The sequence below is a fragment of the Atta colombica genome, unplaced genomic scaffold (assembly GCF_001594045.1).
Source record: "Atta colombica isolate Treedump-2 unplaced genomic scaffold, Acol1.0 scaffold51, whole genome shotgun sequence".
NCBI lineage: Eukaryota > Metazoa > Arthropoda > Insecta > Hymenoptera > Formicidae > Atta > Atta colombica.
The window spans coordinates 1,278,180-1,300,506 of record NW_017259541.1 but is presented as its reverse complement, the minus strand read 5'-3'; the positions used below and the strand labels follow the sequence as shown (position 1 = coordinate 1,300,506).

Here is a 22,327-nt window from a genome sequence, read left to right as displayed (position 1 = left end):
ATATATATATATATATATCCGAGACATTTCAGCGTACAAAACAAACCAAAATATTTTTTTACGATATGACTTTAAAATACATTGGCAAAGTAAAGAAATATCTATTGATAGAATAGAGAATAGAATTGAAAAGTGTCACGGTAGAACGTTGTTGTAAGTGCGAAAATTGTGAAAATGCGATTTATTGTGACGTCTATTAAGCTGACACAGCCACTTCAGCACAATCAAATAAAATAGAAATTTAATATTTTTTTGTTGCTAATTTGTTGCTCTATTCCCGATTTTGTTGCTCCAGCCAATTCCGAGAAACCAATGGCTGTGCTAGCATAAGAATAAAGTTAGCACAGCCACTCAGAAAAATAAAAAAAAAATTAAAAAATATGGCAAATTTTTTTTGTGCTAATTAGTTGCTCACTTCCCGATATTGTTGCTTCATCCTCAACCTTCAAAAATCATCCCTAGACACCCCGAGTCAGCAAACCACCTAAATTCAGACGAGATATTTCGAGAATTAACAATTTATAGGTGGTGTGCTGACTCGGGATGTCTAGGGGTGGTTTTCAAGGTTCGAGGGTAGAGCAACAAAATCAGAGAACCGTAATCAGTCGAGATATTTCGAGAATAAATAATTTATAGTGTGCTGACTCGGGTGGCTAGGGGTGGTTTTCAAGGTTCGGGGGAGGAGGGAGCAATATCGGGAAGTGAGCAATTAATTAGCAACAAATTGGTTTCTCGGAATTGGCTGGAGCAACAAAATCGGGAATAGAGCAACAAATTAGCAAGAAAAAAGCATTAAATTTCTGTACAACTTTTATTTTATTGTGCTGAAGTGGCTGTGTCAGCTCAATAGACGTTTTATTGTGTGATGAATGGGTTGTAAATACAGTGTTTCTATCACATACTAATATTTGGAAAGTGCTGGTACAAGATAAGAAAAGTGCATAGTTCAATTCAAAATGTTAGAAGTTTATTGTGTTATTGACAATTTTATTTGGACTTACAACGTTTTGAACATTTTAACAACTTTGATGAACATGATTTTTAAAAAAATTAGAATTACTTAATTAAAAGGTTGCAAACATTAATTTCTCATGTCTTTAGTCATTACGGTAATCTTTTTATAGAATTGTTAAGGTAGCGATTAAAAAAAAAAGTATTTTTCTTTTGAAAAATTAAAAAAAAAATGACATTTACATTTTATATTTTCGCTTTCGATTTTAGGATGTATCTTCAATAATTGCATGATTATTTCGTATTTAACATTTTTAAACTATTAAAGAATCACTAAGCTTATATAACAGAATGTTCTTGTATGATCAGAAATACACTTTGGATGTTACAAACTTAAAAATTTTAGATTCATTGGTTAGATTTAAAGTTTTAAGAGAGGAAAAATTTCAGATCCAAATCTGTGTTACGAAATTTGAAAGTGCAAAAGTTTGAAAGTTTGATCTCTTTAATTTTAATGATATGAGAATTGACGATTCCACGCAAGGGATTCGGGAGACCCAAGATATATTTTTTTCTCATGCGGATACAACCCGAGGAAATATCGCGAATCTTGCGTACTGTGCAATATCGAGATATTGGAACTGCAAAGTACGAGCACTTCCATTGCAACGGCATTAGACTCGACAATCTAAGAAGTTGAAGGAAGTTGGTATCTAGATACTTGAATCGAGTTTCATATTAACGACCTGATAGAATCGAATAGCGCGTGTCGTCACTCTGTCCCGGATTTTAAATTCTCAGGACCTAGATACGCTGGAAATTACTCCTTTCAGGTCGCGGAGCAAAAGCTGTCTCGTTCGCGAGATAAACGAGCTGCGACGATGAATCCGCTAATGCCTCGCGTGTCGTCGGCGCGTTTCGCGTGAAGAATGGAGTACAAGCACGTGACGCGAAAACTCGCGGATGAAGTCGTTTCTCGACAATACCAGGGACGAGGAGGGCGAGTCAACCGATTGTTCGCAGGACAAAAGATGTCATTTGTATTTTATTATAAACTAACCTGTTAAAGATCATTTTGAAACTGATAGTCTATTCTTGACTGATGAACTGCTGAATAACATTTTTTTGTTCAAACATTTTAATAAATGTTTTTTTTTTTGTAAAAAAATAAACTAATTGTTCGCTAAATATCTCTTAGGGGTTTTAGCATTTGTCTCTTAGGTGTTGGTTTTTATATTTGAACGAAAAAAATGTTGATTATATTTTAATTTAGTTTTTATGCAAAATAGAAAAAAATATGGGAATACAAAATATACACTACAGCGGACAAATATTTAATTAGGATTAGAAATTGTGAGCAAGTTACTCTCTTCTACAACTATTGATTATGTGAGGAAGAGTGGGTGAAACAGTCACAGAGTCTGTAAAAACAGTAATACTATGCTAGTAGTCAAATAACACTTTGATTAACGTGCAAATGTTGGTTCTTAATGAGGTACAAGTTCTGAGAGTACATTATTACATCTAAGCTTTGTGAAAGTGTGTAGAATGATTTGAGTTAATAAATATATTTAATGCGAGAACAATTTTCCTATTTTTTTGTCTGTTTTTATTCGAAAAATTATCCCGTCTTGAAAAAGACTGAGTCTTAAAAATTTTCAATTTTTAAGAATGAGAATTTCATTCTTCAAAATTTGACATTTACTCTAAAAATTTGAAGAGCGCGCACAAACACACACAAATGCACATGCAAGTTAACAATTCAACTCTAATCTGTAATACCACTTAAAAATTAATAATTACATTTTGTAGGTGGTGATGCAGTTTTGAATTCAATTAATATTAATCACCGGACAATTTACGTGATTGTTAGGGAACTTTACGAGAGGACAAAATAGAGAGAGGAAGAGAGAGTGGTGGGGGTGGGGTGGGGGAGGTTGGGGGGAGAAAGAGCGTATAAACAGACCTTTCACGTGCATCGTCTCTCATTTCCACATTGTTCTACTGTTCTACCACGGTGTCTTAAGCTTCGGATTGTGTTACGAGCGTAATCTGATCGCGCGCGTCGCTACGCAGGTCCTTCTAAAATTCTGCTGCGACGCGCCGCTAATGTGCATTGTTCCACTGTGCACCCATTATTCGCGGACACTCGGCGGAAAAAAGCAGCAGATATCCTTTCCTACTCTAAATATTCCTGTCTTTTCTCATTCCGTGTCGTTTCATGTTTTTCTAGCATCTTAAAATACTCGAAGAGATATTTGGAAATATTTTTTTACATGACATTTCCTCGCTTCTTGATACACACACACACACACACACACACACACACACACACACACACACACGTCTTATTTGATTAAGGGATTATAAATGTTCTGCGCACGGAAGGAGGCACCTCCAGTAAAACTGTTTACTGCTAATTGAGGATTAAAGGTACATAAGGAAACTTTTTATAAATCTTTAGAGATTTTTGTAAGAAAATGACTCATAAAGAAGTTACGAAAAATAATTTTATTAAAAGTTTTAAGTAAAAGACATCTTTTTAATACGCGTTTTAAAAAAAATTACACGTTGAATTTCACGGAAGTTTAAAAAATCTTTTTTCCATCTTTTGAAGTAATAAAAGCTCACAATTTTCCGAAAAGTTCTTTAGTTCTTCTGTTGCTATTTTCAAAAAAAAATTTTTTAATTTATGTTATTATTTACGAAGAAATACCACTGGAATTAATAAAGATATCTTTTATTTTCGACAAATCAAAAAATAATATTTATCAAAAAGTTATTCATAATTTTTGATAAAATAACTTTTGCACGTTGTTTTTTTTGCTCACAAAATCTCTAAGATTATGTTTATAAAAATTTCTTTTATGTATCCTTTTGCTCTCAATTAATAATAAATATTTTACTAGGAAGCATCTTTTTTTTGTGCGCAAAGGTTCTACAGCTGAAAATTAAAAGGACTCAAAGGGAGATAAAAATTGAAAAATAAAAGAGAGGCGAATTCATAAGGTCTTTTCATAACTCACCCAGAAAGCCAGGTATGGCACCGAGAGGCATGACAAAGAGGCTGACAAGAAGATCAGCCACGGCTAGTGATAGTAGAAAGTAGTTCGTCACATTGTGGAGTTTTCTATCCAGACCCACTGCGAGACAAACCAATATATTTCCCAGTCCTCCGGCAACTATGAACACCGCCACGAATAAGAAGCTCCAATCAAATCGACGTGTCTTTATTCCCGTACTGTCGATCCTGGATCGGTGCGAGCAAGACACGGCCAGGTCCTCGGCGATGCTTCCGGCGGGCGAGCATTCCAAAATCTAAAACACCGGGATATTTATCGTTACGTTTGAGATGGACAGTTGAAATTTCCAAGATGTCAAAACGAAAAGCGATAATTTTTAAGGGCCGTCTCGGATTTGAAATATCGTCCCTCGCGTCTTCGAAATGAAGATCTTTACATGTCACCCTTGGACGGAAATCGAATAACTTTATCGCTTCGAGGGAAAAATGTTCAAGTGAATAGATATAATATAATTTGAGATTCAAAAAAGAAATCTTAAATAAAAAGGATATTTAAAATTTTTTAAATTTCATAGATTTTTTTATACTTTAATTTTATACTATAGTTCGCAATCGAATATTATGTTTAACAATTTTATTTGTTTTTAATGTATTTTAAATCAGAATCCTCGAAACTTCAAATTTTTATACATTTCAAAAATTTACAACCTTAAAAATGTTTTTTCAATTATTTATGATGTCTGGACCTTTAAGAATTAGTTAAAAAAGAATTTTGAGAACTTATATGAAAAATTTAAATTCAATTAAAGAAATTCAATTTTTGAAATTATATTCCATCTTTTTATTTGATATTCGATTAATATTTAATTCTTTGAGTTTTGAAATCGTAAGATACTTATCTTCGATAAGCTAATTTATCCTCGAGTGTCCTTTCTTATATTTTCAAACTCTCGTAAATTGAACTACGCGAATTTTAAATTCTCAACCTGGAAATTTTGATACTTTGATGTCTTTACTTTCTAAGAAAACTTACTTCCTCCTCGATGGATGTGACATTACAATTCCTGGTCGGTATCCTAGATAGAAAGACGCCCTCAATACTCTCGAGGCCATTCAGAAGTAAGGACACATTGACGTTACAACTCGCGTAATCGCAAGGTGTACAAAACAGCGTCATCGAAGAAGCGGTGAATGTTCCTCTCTCGAGCGCTGTGCAAAGATGATCGAATCCGGCGGAAACGATGTCGCACTCTTCGGCACAACCCGAAAGAGTGTCGTTGCAGGACACCTGGTGCAGTAACGTCGTCCAGTTATTGGCCCAAGATGTGAAATTGCCCTCCGAAGCCAGCATGACGACCCTCGATGGAGTCCTTGGGATTAAGACCTTCAGTCACGATCGATAACACGTGTGTGCGAAGTCTTTATGCCGATCTGAAGTATTTCTGAAGATAATCTGAAGAAATAATAAGACTTTTATATCCATAATCTCGTCATTCTCTTGAAATAAATTGAAAGTTTAGGAGAAATAATGTCGTTCCCTTCAACACAACTAAAATATTAGGGCTTTTCGAAAAAGAGGGAAACCTGTTTTTGAACTTGATAGAAAATTATCGACTAATGAAATAATATTGCTTGCGATAAGAAGAGTTTATTTTTATCATTTTTGTTTTCACAATTCTTAAAAAAAAAAAAAAACCATTTTTTTTTAATCACGATGATTTTAATATCTTATGAAATTAATAACAAATTCAGGATAATTTATCAAAAGTGACATAATTCAAAATAATATCAAGAGTTTATATTTATCTATCTTAAACAGCTAAAAAAATGAATAAATTTAAAATAGAATATTTCTTCTTCGAACTTCCATTACCAAAACTGTCTTAACTCTAAATGTTCTCTGTAGAAGACTTTTTTTTGACTTATAATAATGGCACAACTCAAAATATGTATACATTTTTTGTAGAAGATATTACGTATTACTCTTTGAAAACTTTAAGAATGACACAATTGCTACTTGACTATGAAGTTAAGTTAATTTATGTTTTATGATTGATAGACTAATCTTTATTTGACTCATTCATAATAAATAAAAAAATTACATTTTATTAGTTTTGTTACTTTTGAAGTAAGAACACGATATTAAATTAATCATGTAATTAAATTTTTGAGCGATTATTATTATTTTTTTTTTTTTTAATGAGAAAAACTAAAAATATATTTCCTATTTCCTAGAGATACAGTTCTCTTACACGGAAAAATTGATGACATTTATAAATTTTTATTTAATTTATGATTTTATAAAGATTAAAAAATTAAAATAAAATTTTTTTGGTGCATTTGTTCTATTTAAAATTTAAAATAATAAGTATGAAGTAATCATTTACTAAAATTAAACCAACGCATGCAGATGCAGGTTATTCGAGCGTAAAACATATATTAATCGAATGAAATGAAATATTATGTATTAAAAATGATACAAAAATCCTAAATGCTGTATAATTTAATTTCTAAGAATATTGATAAAAAGCTGAACAAGCTTAATTTAACAGCGGATTAATTTTTCAGGGATATTGTCTTGTTTTATTCATTTTTTTTTTTTAATTAATCGGAGATCGAAATGGGCTTTGTCATCGGTTTCTTTATCGTCAGGAACTCACAGCGTTTACAATGTTCAATCAGAAAGGAAAGGAGAGCGACATTTGATTGCGGATAGAGTCTTACGAATAAAGTACCGTTTCTTCACGATAAACAAAGGATCGGCGCCTGTTCGTAGGCTATCGATAAATATATAAGATCGGATGCGTGCGATCTGCGATCCGTTCGGATATTTCCACAGGGCGGGTTACAAAAATGTCAGTCTCCTTCAGGGTCGCTATTTATTTGCCGGAACCCCACTGGTCGGATTAACTGACGTACACGATATCGACAGTCCGTGTTCTCTACCTCGCGACAATGCTGATCCTCGGACAAATTGCTACTTTGGTAAGCTTGCTCGTCAATGACGTGCTGGTACATGTTATCCGGGTTCACTCGTTATACGAATAGTATTATAAAATCAAAACTGAATTTTCGATATAAAAAGTAACTTCTTTTTTTATCTTCTTTTTAATATTATCTTATGATATTAATTTAATAACTCATTTCTTTTTTTCTAATAAATAATTTTAAACAATACAGAGCCAATTTTAAGCTTTTAGATGTCAGAATTAAAAGTTAAGAAAATTACAAAAAGATATAATCTTATAAATAGAATGTTTTTTATTTAAATTTCTCGAAGAAGTTTTTGACATTTTTAAAACAATTCTTCGCTGTCTAAAAGATTGAAAAAAAAATTTTAATAGATTATACAAAATTTTGAAATGTGTAAATTTTCAAGGATTTTAATTTTAATATTGTTAACAAAACTATGAAATTTGAAAAATTTTGAATATACTTTTTTAAGCCATAATCTAGATTGAACTCTCGAGATACTAAGACAAACATTAATTAAAAAAATATACGGGCATACAAGAATAGTAATGGTGCGTTTGATTTTGACAATAACGAATAGTATATTTCACGTCTTACATGACAAATCGATCGAATGTTTCAGCTTTATAACCGCACTGAATGATACTTTTCTATTTTCGTTTTTGATACATTAATGTCCTCGAGTATGCAGTGGATAAGTCTTTTTAAGATTCACTTTCCTCCTCGCAATTGCCTATCGCTAATTCGTTATTTTCCTTTAGCGATCATTTAGCCGTACAACTTTTTGAGAGTCAATCTTTTAAATCTTTGGAATTGAGAGACTTTCCTTACTGCATTCTGCGATTATATAATAAATCATATTGATATTAACAAGAATATCACACTTAATTAACTTCATCGATTGAAGCTGAAACGTTCGATTTGTCGTGAGAAGTGAAATATATACTATTGTCAAAAATCAAACGCAAATTACTTCCAATTATTGCGATATTATTGCTTTCAGTTGCCGGTATATTTTTTAATTAATGTTTATATTTTTTAAGATTTTTCTCTGAATTTTAAATTATATCTATATGTAGTCTCTTTTTAATTACTAACTTTGAATTACTTATATAGAATGAATGACATATATAAGTTATGAATATATATTATTCATAATTTATTTATATCATTTGCTTAAATCTGTGATTAGTAATACTGATAATAAAAGCTTTATAGAGACATCTATTCTACAGTTCATTCATTTAGCCGAAGCGAAATTCGCGCGTCAACTGGTATTTGTAATTAGTGTAATTAAAGCGGGTATCGCGAGTGTAGAATTTTACGAGGAAAACTGAAAACCGATTTTCTGTTCCCCGGATACGAAGATACAGCTCTCCGCTGAGTTTACGTGGAAAGTTGATAACGATATATTAATTCAGGGCATGAATAATGAAGTTGAGTACATTAAAGCCGTGACGGAATATTGCGACGCGCGCAAGAGTACTTGATCTATTTATATTTACGAAAGTTCGCTATATATAATATTCCATGTATAAAAATAAACATTATTCTTGCGCGACCTGCATGTAACATGTGTTACTTGCAAAGTCAAATACAATATATGTGCTGCCATATGTCATCTTGCTTATCTTAAGTATGTATTTATGATATTCAATAATACATACAGATATTTATAAGTTAGTATACATCGCAAATTCATTGAGAAATTACATTAATGACAAGTATAATGAAATAATTAATTACTACTCACGTTGAAAGAAATAAATGAGAGAAAAAAGAAAAGCAGTGTAAATGTATTCGCTGGATAATTGTGACATATTTTGATGAATGGTTACACACTTTTATTGCTAAACACACACAGCAAAAAATATTGAAAACCGTCCACTCAAATCCTCGTCAAAATTTTATTAATTTAACATTGTGTTATGTTATTTAAATAGTTTGGGTTAAATTGATATTTAACATTTCTTAGGGTCAAAATAATACAATTTATGAGTACGTGAATAAATGAGTAAGGTATCATAGATGTTTATTTTACTGAAAAAAATACTTTTATGTTTTGTTGACAAAACATGAGTACTTTTTATATCAGTACTTTTTATATTCTTTTATATTCTTTACAATATTTGTATAACCTAACTTATATTCATTTTGTGTTCACTCGAATTGATAAAATAAATTTAAGTGGACTGTTTAGGACATGTGTTAAATTTAATACAAATTTTCCAACGATGCATTGGAAAATGCTGGAAAAGATATTTACTACTCGCCCATCGTGATTCGCAATTTTGGAGCTTAATTCCAAAATTGCATTCGGGTTGGATTTTTCGATTTTGCAAGAAGCTGAGGCGCGAAGCCTAAGTGACTTGATCCGCGAAAGTGCATCAACAGGGGTTGAAGTGAACCGTGCCAGCACCGATGTGCTCGCACCAAAACGAGCATGAGTTAACACGCGTTCGAGAACGGGACCGATGGAAGAGAATGGGAGATGCGGATGTAATTTATTAGTCCCGCGTGGAAAGTGATACGGCTTTACAATTGACACTTTTAAGGCCAATGACAGTGCGAGTCATCGAAACAATTACTATGTCGGAGCACCTAAAGAAGAAGATATTATCAGAGTTCTGTAATATGTGGCCAATTAATTAATAGATTATTGTCTTCTTGTTAAACATTATTAAACAGACATGAAAGAATTTCTCGAAATAAGGATAACATTTTGTTATTTTTAACTTTCATGTGTCATAATGTAAATCAATTCACTTCTATGGATGGATATATATATATGTGATTTGTTTAATTTCAAAACAAATCACATCCATACTAATGTATGCACTTAAATAATAAACTTAAATTTGAATCAAATTTAATACATTTTCTTGAGTTAAATTGTTTAAGCTCAATTGTTTTAGCTAAATTAGTGACAAATATTAGAGTAGGAGCAGTCCAAAGTTACAGAAATGATTAAAAATAATTCAAATTCGGTATAAATTTAATAGTGAAATTAAAGAAGATACTCGTAATTGTCTGCTCATTAATATTCTTGAGCAGCTATAACATTGCTATGTAATTAGTAGTTACTGTGTAACTAAACGAAGTTTGTTTTGTATTGAGATAAATTTTCTTCTTTATTTGAATGCACGATCGTGCACTCTGCAAGCTTGTCGTCCATTAAAGCATTAGAAGCATATGAATGTTAAAATATAAAAATATACTTAATGTACAAAAATTATACGATTATATATTTTATATTTACGAAACAAAATCCACAAAATGATTAAAACCACATCTGATAATCGCTGATAATTTGCTTCTTTTTCTTTTATAATTGTTATAATTTTACTCTCTAAAAAATTACATGTAGAATTATAATAATTAAAGTAGATAATTTTATATATTTCCATTATAAATTTTATTATATATATTTTTTATGCATATTTATATAATTCTATATATTCTTTTACGGCATATTAAAGTTTATTAATCAACTAGAATTAATATCGAGTAATCTTTCCATTGTCGTGGCAAAAGGATATTTATTTTGATTTTTTTTTAAATTCGTCAAATGTCCATTGATTGATTGAAATTTTCAATATCAATTGTAACGAAAAATATTTATTTATTTCTCCCACAATTTTCTACAAAAAGCCATTTTTACGTTGATAAAGTTTGACTAGTCGCAGTTATATCGATAAATATTTATATATATAACATGTCTTGCGAATTTATTATTACAAAATTCATAAAAAAAGCGACGAATTTTTCATCATGACTGACCATAACTTATGAAATAGTAAACTTGAAATAGTAACTTATGAAATAGTTAAGACAAAAATACCTTTGCTCAGAATTATAAATGTGTTATATTTTTAACTTTAGGATTCCTCGATTCTTAAATATATAATAACATTTGTCTTTAATAATATACGCAGAGTTCTGATAATCGATCCTTTCGGCAGAACACGAATTAATCGTGATGTTTCATGTTAATTTTTCCGAGAGAGAGAAAGAGAGAGAAAGAAAGAACGGATCCCGAGAAAAGGTCGACAATAATCCAGTTATTTCCGCTTTCCATGAACAGAAAGCCGGAAATTATGACTTTTTACCATGTATTATTGCAAATTCAAGCTCACGGCGTTTGTTGTCCATACATTTCCTTTATTAAACAGAAAATACGACGTAATGCGCATTAACAGGTATTAATGATCAAATATATTAAATTGAAATTCATTAAAATATAAAAATAAAGAAAAAAATAAAGACTAAGGTAGATTTATATAAAGTAAAACAAAATGAAAAATAGTAACGATAAACGATCAAATGGAATAATATTCTTTATTATTACGTATAAGAAGTGCTAGAAATGGATTAGGAAGGACATAAAGGTGATTGAATCACCTAATTCTTATTTAAAAAAAATAAGACGATATTAAAGCAACAGGTCTGGAGGGTGTCGTATGCGATTCAGCTAATAAAATGTCGAACTTTCGCCGAAAGTAAATGGTTTACAGGAAAGCTCGAGGTATGCTTCGGCATTGCAACGAGATCAATAGCTACATCTCCCTGATAAAGGGATCGCGAGATTAATGAGAGAGTCTCGCGCGTAGATGCGGCTAATCGAATTGCATCTACATAAATGACGGCACTTAAAATTCGCGCTTCAACGACAATAACTTTTTTCTTCGCAACTAAATGACGTATGCTTAGTGTAGCCCAGATTCTTTCAACCCTTCAATGGATTTTTCTAACATTTTGGATCTTAGAGCTTCAGTTTCGCAGTTTAAATATTAATTCCAAGAATAATAAAAATGTACTTTGTCATATATGTATAATAATTATATTCAGTGAAATATCTGAAATAGAGAAATACAAGATTTTAGAGATACATTCAAATATATTTTCGATAAGATTATAAATTCAATATATATCTTTTTTTTTTAAGAATCGAAGAATTTTAAGAAAAATTATATATTTTAAATCTATAAAGATCTGTCTGTGTGTAAAGGAATTTGTAAACTAAAAAGAAATTGTTCTAATAAAAATATTGTTATTTTTATTAACTGTTTCTTTTTTTATTTGACAAGATTGCGACGAAATAAATAAATCAGTTCTGCAACGGACAATATCTGTGATCTAATCCTAAAAGAAAATAGACATTGTATACGATCGATTTTTATGATTGCACTTACTTTTTCAATTTCTGTAGCTCGCGTTTCGACGCCATTGATGCTCTCGTTTCGTCGTCGGTACAATTTGTTCATTGTCTGAACCTCAGACAGAGTCGAGACACTTCTTACTTTCTTTACTTGGAATTTTCACTCGTCTCTATTTCACAAATCGAGATTGTTTTTTTTCTTCAACTTTACGAACATTCACGGGAGACGATAAAGATAAATATTTATTTACTTGTGCACGCGCTATTATTTCCATCCTCTGAAATTTTATGACTTTGATAAAATATGATTTATTAAATGTTAGACGTTTACAAAAGAAATCCATTTATGGAGTCATCTCTCACAAATTCTCTGAGGGACTTTGAGTGACAATTTTCGCCGAAAGTGTCAAATAGGAAAGCCATCAAAGGTCAAATGAGTTTATGTGATGAATTTTCTCTAATATTATAACATAAAAAATATTTTCATTTTAATTCTTTAATTGCAAATTTTTTCGCAAATATGGGGTTAATATGTCTGTGATAAAAAATTAAGAAAATAAATACATACTAAAATAAAAGACATACTAAATAATTCAAATAAATTGAAACACTATATTGAAAGGATTTGTGCAAATAATAAACTTTTTTGGAAATATTGTCTAAATTTTAGAAATTTAGTAAACTTATTTAATAAACTTATCGTGCGCTATTTAAGAACTTTATTACAGAAAGATATTTTTAAAAAATTGTTTTATTTTATTCATAACTGCTTTCTCTATTGATGTTATGTCAATTTATGTATTATACAACAATTAAAAATTGATGAATAAATTTTTAATTGTTGTAAAAGATATTTATCGAAATTTATAATTGAAGGATTAATGGCCAGCGTAATTCAATTTATACGTGATATTAATAGTATCTCTCGCTAAGAAACTGATTTGAATTTCAGTGTCGCATTTCATCTTTTAGCTCATGAAACCATGAATCTATATGTTGTATGATATCGCGGCTCTTCGATATCCAAAATGAATTCGGTCGATCGGATTTATTAAATCTCGTGGCTCGCTCGATATTTGAATAGCAAAGTAGCGCGATTCTACCAACTTTTTATGCGCGACAGCTCGAGTACGAATCTCGATGAACGAGGTTGTTAATCACAGAAATCGAAACATACTAAATCAAACTTTGTATTCTATCTACCTCGCAATATTTATGAAAATCTGTATAAAACTTATTAAATTAATTGGTACGATTCACAATTAATAATTAATTTAATAATTACAATGGTAACTATTTGTTGAGAATGTAATATAAATTTATTTTTTATATGTAAATAAGAATAAGAGTTAAATAAGAATAGTGTCTATTATTTCTTCTTCGCAGTGTGAAAGTTCGATTGGCTTTATAGAATATAAAATATAAAAATTCTGAAAATTCGCGAGTTTGATGAATTTAAGCGCGAGAAAAGTATTTGATGGAAGACTCATCTTACGCACTTATTGTGCAAATAATGTCGATCAAAATTACCATAACAAAGGATTAGTTAATCTTTTTGAAAGTCAATAAAGCAACCCGTTTAATGTCGTGATCAGTTAACTTGTTAAATTCAATGCTTCGTGTATGCTTCGTGAAACGTTTAATAAAATAATTTCGACATATATTCACAAAATAATAAAATTGATGACTATGCAAATAATACAGTAGAATAATGCAGTATATTTTATACATTTAGAACGTATCGAGAACTTGGAAAATACGTACAAATCGATGAATCAATAAACAAATTATCAGATATTATTTAGAAAGATTATCAAAAATATCTGGCAGAAGATATTTTTTTACTTTACATATTTACAACGCAAATAAATATATACGAAGATTACTATTACAAAACTATGACAAAAATCAGTTAAAACTCTCCTTAAAATAAGTAATGTCTGTGCGTAGCAATCGCTTGTCTCTGTACTCATTAAAATAATTTATTGAAAAATTCATTATAAGTTCAATTAATAATTCAATTTTTGATTCCCTTCACAAGCTTTAGTCTTTTTTTTTTTTTTTTTCACGTAGTAACGAAATAAGCAACCCGACAACGAAATAACAATCTGGAGTACACGATGCTCGCGCTCGGACCGCGCGGATCATACTGAAAAGGAAGCTACGGAGGCTGCGTGGTGAGAAATGAAAGGAGACGAGCAGAATGGAAGCGAGACGGAGAAGCGCTAAAAATTGGCGCGCCACCAACTTCCTGGTATTTCCAACTTCCCTTCCCGTATCTCTCCCGTATTTCCCTTTTTTTTCCTTTTTTCTTTCGTTTCCGCTTTCCTCCCCCGTGTCCTCCCCTTTCCCTTCCATTATCGCGAATCTCCCCTTATTTCTTTACGACGCAGCCGATTTCTTCCTTTCTGCCACGTAATTCTTCCGAGTCTCCTCTGTGTTGTAAATGTGTCCTCGCGCTCGCTTTTTCTTCTTCTTTTGTTTCTTCGTTTTTCCGCTTCATGCCACGCGATTTATGACTCGAATTTGCGACGGAAGATGGCTGAATTTGAATAAAGTTTCTACATGAATGAAATGGTGAATTCACCCTTAGTTCAGCTCCGACCTCCTTCCCGCGTCGCGGTTGGCAAATTACTTCTACAGACCGCGGTAGAGATTCGAATATCCTCATTCTTCGTGCTCGAGTTAGTTTCAAAGTTAAAATTATGGTAATTGTTTAAAATACTTCAGAATTTATTTATCATATCATAATATGATTATGTGTGATTTAATTTCGTCTTACTTATCATACTTATTTAATTTAACTATTGATGTCAATTTACTAAAATATCCTTTACATATATATTTTAGCTATTGTTTAAAATATTTGTGTGTGCGTATTAGTTCTCTTGTATGTTAAGTCATTTACTTTTACGAATAAACTTTTGTAAACACATGCAAGGATATTACCAACTATCCGTTCTAAATCGTCTTAGCAGCTGAAAAAGAAGAACGCTTTCGTTAACAAGACGTATATTTAATTTCGTCAAGGAAGAGAGCTTTTGTATTAAGTAAAGCCGCTTCGTTAATTACACGTTATTTCGCCAATTAAGAAACTTTTCCAATTTCGAAAGCTTGAGCTAAGAACAGTATCGCCATACGCATCCCATAATTTTATACAGTTACAGTAAATTCGTCTGGAAAAACCGAGAAACTTTAAAAAAGTATTTCTTTAATTAGTATTCTTTCAATATTGTCTCATTACTAATAATTACTTTAAATTTTAATAAAATAAAATAATTGCTATACTCACAGCAATTATCCCAACTAAATGTCTTTTTTTTGTTACGAACGGAATTAAAACGTATATAAGAAATTTTTTTATAAAGATGCAGAAGAATGTAAAGGAAATAAAATCATTTAATAATAGTGAAATAAAATCATTTAATAATAGTTCAACGTAGTGAATGTTATTAAAAAATATGTAAGAGGTATGTAAGTTTCGATATACAGGATTTATTAAATTATTACAGCTAGTTACAATATGAGAATACACGATTTTTACATATACAATATATTATGCATTATATATATTTACTTTATGCCATTTATTTACTTTACACACACGCACACACACTCTCGCGATCTTTCTTTCTCTCTTTCTCTCCCTCTCTCTTTTTTTTTTTTTTTATTAATTCTCTCGTAATCTCTTTTACATACAAAACGGATTATTCACGAGTGAACAGCGAACGATCATGAACGACACACGACTTTGTTTGCTAACTAACAACGCGCGGCTTCAATAAATAAGTCGTCCCTAATATAATGTACAAGTTAGCAATAATGGCTCTCTCTCTCTCTCTCTCTCTTTCTTCTTTCTTTTTTCTTTTCTCTTATGATTTACACGTATAACAGTTGCAGAGAACCACAATACTTGTACATCAACCCGATTACATTAATTACAGATACACTCTCAGGTTACGTAATATCTTATCTTTCTTTTCCTTTTCTGTTTGTCTTCTTTCCTCTGTGTCTAATTTATGCCATTTACTATTATGCTCGGAGCAATCAATTAATTTGACTATATGAGACAACCATTCGGATAACAGCATATCCGCGTTTCGCTATGCTCAATCACAACAGCTTCCTGTTTGCATAGAAATAGATGCAATTTTTAGTTAAACGAGATATAAAATGAGAGAAATGTGAGTTCCCAGGTGCAAAATGCGTTATATCAAAGAAGCGTAATCGTTTGCCTTTCTTTTCGCAGTGATTCGTTAAGTACAGAGCGTCTCAAAAAATATCGCGTTAAAACTGTATTCTTAAAGTTGAAATTTCCAAATCCTCTTCGATACAATATCAATACTAAATATCAGTTACATGTAATTAATTATAATAATATCAAATGTGCAACCTACATATAAAACAAAATTATTAGTTTGTATAGAAAACAATTTCAATTTTACATTATATGATTAAGTCGATAAGATTCGCGTTTTTTTTTCCGTGACACTCTGTATGTATGATATGGTTTTCTTGTATCGCAAGAAAACAATCTCTCAATATTAGAATTACAAAGACGGCATCCTTATTGACTTTATTTATTTCCCTTAATTTTGTGCGGCGCGATCCTTTTTTTGTGATTCGAACGATCACAATAAGAATGTTAATGATCTACCGCTTGCGATCATATAAAAAATATGTGCGCGCCCGCGGGCGAATATAAAATATACTCTCATTATACAAGCCTGCACATTTACACACTCATCACGTCGCTTAAAAACGAATAATCGAAGTGTCGACATTCGACATTCGCCGCAATCGCAAAAATTCGTCCCTTAATTAAATAGCTCTATGTTCGTTGAACATGTACGTTCCTGTTTTATGAAAATAAATTAAGAGACTTTCTAAGCAAGCTGCTAGTTAGACAGTTATAATAATAATTATGGCTGGTGTTCATAAGTTAAGTTTTCTTTTATTTAAGACCGTCTTAACTCTTAAGTACAGTCTTAAGATATCATAAATCACAAAGTCATATTGACATTTTAAAACATTATTTAAAATGGTCTTACAATAACAAGGGGTTATGAACACCGGTCCATGTAATTTAATTTAGAAAAAATTAATCAAATAAAATTTTATAGGAGATATTATTTTATATTACATTTTTTTTTTACAATATAATATAAAACAAACTTCTGACATAATTTGCGTTTTAATAATATTTTTATTAAAATATCTATAAAATATGTGTAAAAGAAATTAACATTTGTTGAATTATTAATAAATCTTTTACTTATTAGTAATTTATTATTAGAAAGAATATGTATTTAAAAAATTGGAAAGTCCCTTTAAGCTTAGATTAAAGATTTAAATAGACTTTTTTTATTCTTGCAAATTACTATTAATACCTTTCTCGAGAAGCAATTTCTTTTAGGAAACGAATATATCAGCTTTGGTATGAGGAAATACGGCCGCATTTTCATCGCTCGTTTAACGCTAAACGTGCGAAAAAAGCGTAGACCACATACTTGATTATTTCGTCTAGATACAGTTTGTAAATGCTAAAGTGATAAAAAATACTATTTCTTCTTTGCTTCTTACACATGTGTATATTTATATACACACACACACACACACTCACACACACACACACACACACACACGCGCGCGCGCGCGCGCACACACACACACACACACACTGCACACGACATACATGCATATACAATGTTATTCAGCTTTTGTGATTTTTGCAACTTCCATTTTAATTAATATGAGACTGTCAAATTATCTTCGTTGCCAATGTGAACTGTTTATTGTTGATTTGATCTTGTTATAATTTGAAATTAAGAGCATAGAAATAAATCTGTTATTTAATGAAAATTCATGGTATTAAATTTTGCAAGATTTAACATAATTTAAGTCGATATTTTGAATAGACTTTTTTCTCTATATTCTTGTTTATTTAAAATTTGATAAGTAAAAAAAAATAGACAACATCAAAACAAGGAAAAAGGAAAAATTATATACTGTGCCATTATGTGATATTAAAAGCAACTTCTAAAATTAACAAAAAAGGATTGTTTTTTTTTTAAATTCTCACAAAAGTAATCACGAGATGTAATCACGTGTCAATCAATTGTATATTTTTATTTTGGATGATAAAATTTCTCTCGACGATTTTTGTAACTTAATTTTATAGTCTTTGTGTATAACCATTTAATTAGGCAATCAATATCATAAATTTCTAATTTAATATGAGCGAGCCGAGATTATGTGATATTTCATTGCAAGATGCGAAAATTTAATTCTCGAGCAGTCTTGGAAATGTATATCGAAGTCGATTGAACAGTGCTCGCCGTCTTAACTTAATTGATTGTAAAATCGGAAAAGGATAAAACGGATTAATATTACAAATTCTACAATGTTACCAAATTCTACAAATTATCCATAAATATATCTATAAATTGACATCTGCATTTCGAAACGCCATCTTTCCTCATTTTTTGCATATTTCTACGCATCTTGTTTAGTATACGATTAAATTATTGCATTAAATTCTTCTAAATGGGTTTTCTAAAAACTGGAGATATTTATAAAATAATGTTTCTCGTTGTCAAATAAAGCATTGTATAGTTTTTTCATCTCGGAAAAACGAGATAAATATCAAACAGCTCTTCTTTTTCACGGTTTGGTGATTAATTCTCTTTTATATTTATATTAATTATATATAAATTAAGTATTAATTCTGCGAAATTTATACGTGGAACAAGAAAGCGCTTACGATCGTTCCACGCAAACGATCTTTCCAATGTGCACTAACATATACATTTATTCTGTATTATTAAAATAAAATTGATAATTCACAAAAGTTTATCCCGTGCGCTCGTGTAACTTAAAGACAGTACTGGCCATGTTTAAAGAATCGCAATCGTGGCTTATAAATCTAAAAAAAAAATCTCATTGGATATCAATCTTGCATTTAATTAATTATAAAATTATTTCAGTTAAATTAATTGGATTATGTAATAATTGAATCACATTTTCTGAATTAACCTGCGACTTAGACTCAATTAGCTAATTAAATTAATAACATTTAATTTGTAATATTTTTGAAAAATAAAATATCAAATATAGATTATATGTATTTTTTCTTTTATTAAGGATTTTATACGATAATACGTCATTGGCTAGATTCGTGGATGTTCTTCTTAAAATCAGTCTTCAGAGCCAGAGCATGAAATGACCGACGATATTGATGAAAAATTCGTGAATATCAATTATGAAATTCGTCGCACTTTCCCCACAAATCAAAATCATTTTGATCAAATAAAGAGCATTTGCCATGAAAATGGCTTAATTAGTTATTTAATTATTTCATTTAAGTTTAAGTGTTCTATAAATAATATATATCTATGTATAGGCTAGCGTTTAAAGAGAAACAGAAAAAATTGTTAAACAGTTTGCTCTTGAGAAACTTCAACTTCCGGTGTATTTTCCGTTACTTTCGACAATTGGTAAAAATGGCGATTGTTGAAGAAGAAGATTCTCGATATCATTTTCAATTTGCATTCCCATAATCTTTTTATCTTACATAAAAATATGAAATTGCACAAAAAAATGTGAGCAGCTCGTAGAATTCCTCTCTTATACAATTCTTTTGTGTTCTCTTTTGCTTTCTTTTATTTCTTTCATTAAACTATTCCTGCAATAAATTTTAAAATGTGTCAAAACGGTGAAAAAATCGGTATTGACACTTTGCGCTTGGGAATAGCGATAATATCGCTTCAACAGACAATAACATCGTTTAAGTTTGTTGCTGCGACATAGCTACTATTGGCATCATTGGCGAAATTGTGCAACTTCCGTCTTGCGTGCGGCATGGTGGCGTCAAAGTCACTTGATCGATACGTGTCAAAGTGTTAGCGGAACACGGTCAAGCTTCCGTTTCGCCTTTCAACCTCAAACGAGCAAAGTCCTCAAAGATTATATCATCATCGCCATCTGCTTCTCTGAAAATAGACGGAAAATTTACAAAGAAATCTGGAAAAACTGTTTTACAAATATTTAAAAAATTAATTGTTCATATATACACGCATACATATAGATATAAAAATTTCAGATAAGATTTTATTAGTATGTATTAAAATTTTGTTGAGTTACTTACGTGTCCAATTGGATAAGGTTTGTATCGAGCGGAACTTCTCCACTGTCAGTTTTGTGCGTAGGACTTGGTCGAGCTGTGGACGGCACTGGTTCTTCTTCTTCCGGTTTGGGATGCATCAGAATAAAGGGCAGTTCCGCAACTAATTCGCTACAATTAGAATATAATAATAATAATATTGAATAGAAATATTATATTCGTGGCTTTAAATGTAAAGAAAATCTTAGAATATTGCACTGTTAAATTTATAATGTCGAATTATACAAAATTTGAGTTATTCTTAATCATTTCTGTAAGTCGCTATTGCTCTTATATGTCAATACATTGTAAATTTAACTAAACAATTTATCTGAAAAAAAAAAAAAAAGAAGAAAAAAAGTATTAAATTTGACTCGAATTTACTTCGTTATTTACTTCAAACTAATCACAGAAATAAATTGATTTACATTTTGACACACAAGGAAGTTGAAAGTAACAAAATATTATTTAATTGAAAGGATTGGATTATCATTGCTCTTTTATTGATTTTTAACAGTGTGTGTCAAAGTGATTAGTTGAATCTAAAAGCGATGTATTCACTTGGCAATGCCCTCTTCATAGCTGTTATATTTATATAAAAAATTATTATTGCGGGCTGGGTAACTGCTTTAGGTTACCCCCTTAGCAGTCGACGTGGTAATAATACTTACCCTCCTAGAGCGCCGAGGCAGAGTTTGACTTTAACTTTGTACTGGACAATTATGCCGAGGTTTTCACGCTGCGCCGGGTCAACTACACTGCGAATTATATTTACTATTGTCATTATAATGCATTATAATCTATTAATATAAACGCTACACAAAAGCTCATGCAAAGTTAATTGTGTGATAGCGTCATGCAACGAACGGAAGCAACACAGAAAAAGACTTGTAAATTAACTTTATTATAGCGGTAAATAGATAGAAGCAAGCGGCAATTTATACACTTACAAGAATGTTATACATTCACAATACTATTTATTTAAACATTTATGTAAAGCAGTAATCACGTACATATCTTTTGATCAAGCTATCCATGATACTACAGCTTCGCAGCAAAAATGAACAATTTCTAATTTGTCCATGCAATTTTACTGCAAATACAATACGGTGGCGATGCCATGTTTTTACACAAAGCACAAGCAGAAAAAGGATGGGATCGGTTTAAACTTTTGCTTTACTCTTGCATCCTAAATCTCCTAGATCAGCAGTTTCTTAATCCTTTCGGTACCGTTGGAGAATATATGTGAGCAAAAATTCTCTGCGAAAATTCAAAAAGTTTTCGACAAAGTTTTGAAAAGAAAATAATAGAAAGGACGGGATTTCTTCCACTACAAAATCAATGAGATACGTATTAAAGTTTGCCAAATTTTAGTTTTAGTAATTCAAAAAGATAAAACGTGCCAATACGTTTTGTTACAAAAATAATAAGATTTATTTTTTGAAATGCCGTGGTAATGCTGAATATTAAAATTGTAATTTGATTTTAATTTTGGAACTTTGTCAAAGTATAAAAAAAAAGGTCAAGAAACTGGTATCGAAAGAGTTAAAGCACTTGGATCTTACTATCCACAGATATCAAGATTTATGAAACTATTCTTTAAACTTTAAAATCCTGAAAAATCTGTTGATCTCAAAATCTTCGTTTATATTGATATCCATGGATTTAGATTTAAGAAATTCAGAATGCGTGGGAAGGAACGGTTCCCAGTGAATTTGAGTGCGAATCTCGCAAAAACAGAATTACACGTCGTTCAACAATGATAGAGCCAGTCGCTCGCCATCTCGATCGATCGATCGTTGAGAAAAGCTTCGTTGCAGGCAGCCAACATGTATTTTCCGGCCGTTGTGTGGAAAGCGTTGCGCACGAAAATGAGAAATTCCCAAAGGCGTATTCGGCTGCGCGTTGCGTGCGTGAATGACACGTGTATAATAAACGCCGTCCGCATTCTCGTCCTGCATTTAGCGCTCGTCTGAACAAATTTCCCTGCCCGTGTTGAATTTCAGTGCTTCATTAGTTTTTTATTTCAGTATAATTTATGTTTATGTACTCTTCGATAATA

The 22,327-nt window shown here is 30.9% G+C and overlaps 2 protein-coding genes across 6 annotated transcripts in view; both read right to left on the bottom strand.

Annotated features, from left to right (window-relative positions):
* The window catches only part of LOC108691748 (5-hydroxytryptamine receptor 2B), an 18,046-nt gene extending 12,722 nt beyond the window's left edge, over positions 1-5,324 (bottom strand). Inside the window, exons 1-2 of the mRNA XM_018199632.1 lie at positions 5,007-5,324; positions 3,978-4,269 (exon numbers count right to left, since the gene is read on the bottom strand). Of these exons, the coding sequence (XP_018055121.1) occupies positions 3,978-4,269; positions 5,007-5,324 (610 nt within the window). The remainder of the gene's footprint in view (positions 1-3,977; positions 4,270-5,006) is intronic.
* Positions 5,325-19,252: 13,928 nt separating this feature from the next.
* The window catches only part of LOC108691763 (beta-arrestin-2), a 17,775-nt gene continuing 14,700 nt past the window's right edge, over positions 19,253-22,327 (bottom strand). For all 5 annotated transcript variants that reach the window (XM_018199662.1, XM_018199661.1, XM_018199665.1 and 2 more), the window contains 3 exons: positions 20,937-21,023; positions 20,251-20,397; positions 19,253-20,095 (listed from right to left, as the gene is read on the bottom strand). In XM_018199662.1, coding sequence (XP_018055151.1) covers positions 20,020-20,095; positions 20,251-20,397; positions 20,937-21,023 — 310 coding nt within the window. In that variant the 3' untranslated portion in view covers positions 19,253-20,019. The remainder of the gene's footprint in view (positions 20,096-20,250; positions 20,398-20,936; positions 21,024-22,327) is intronic.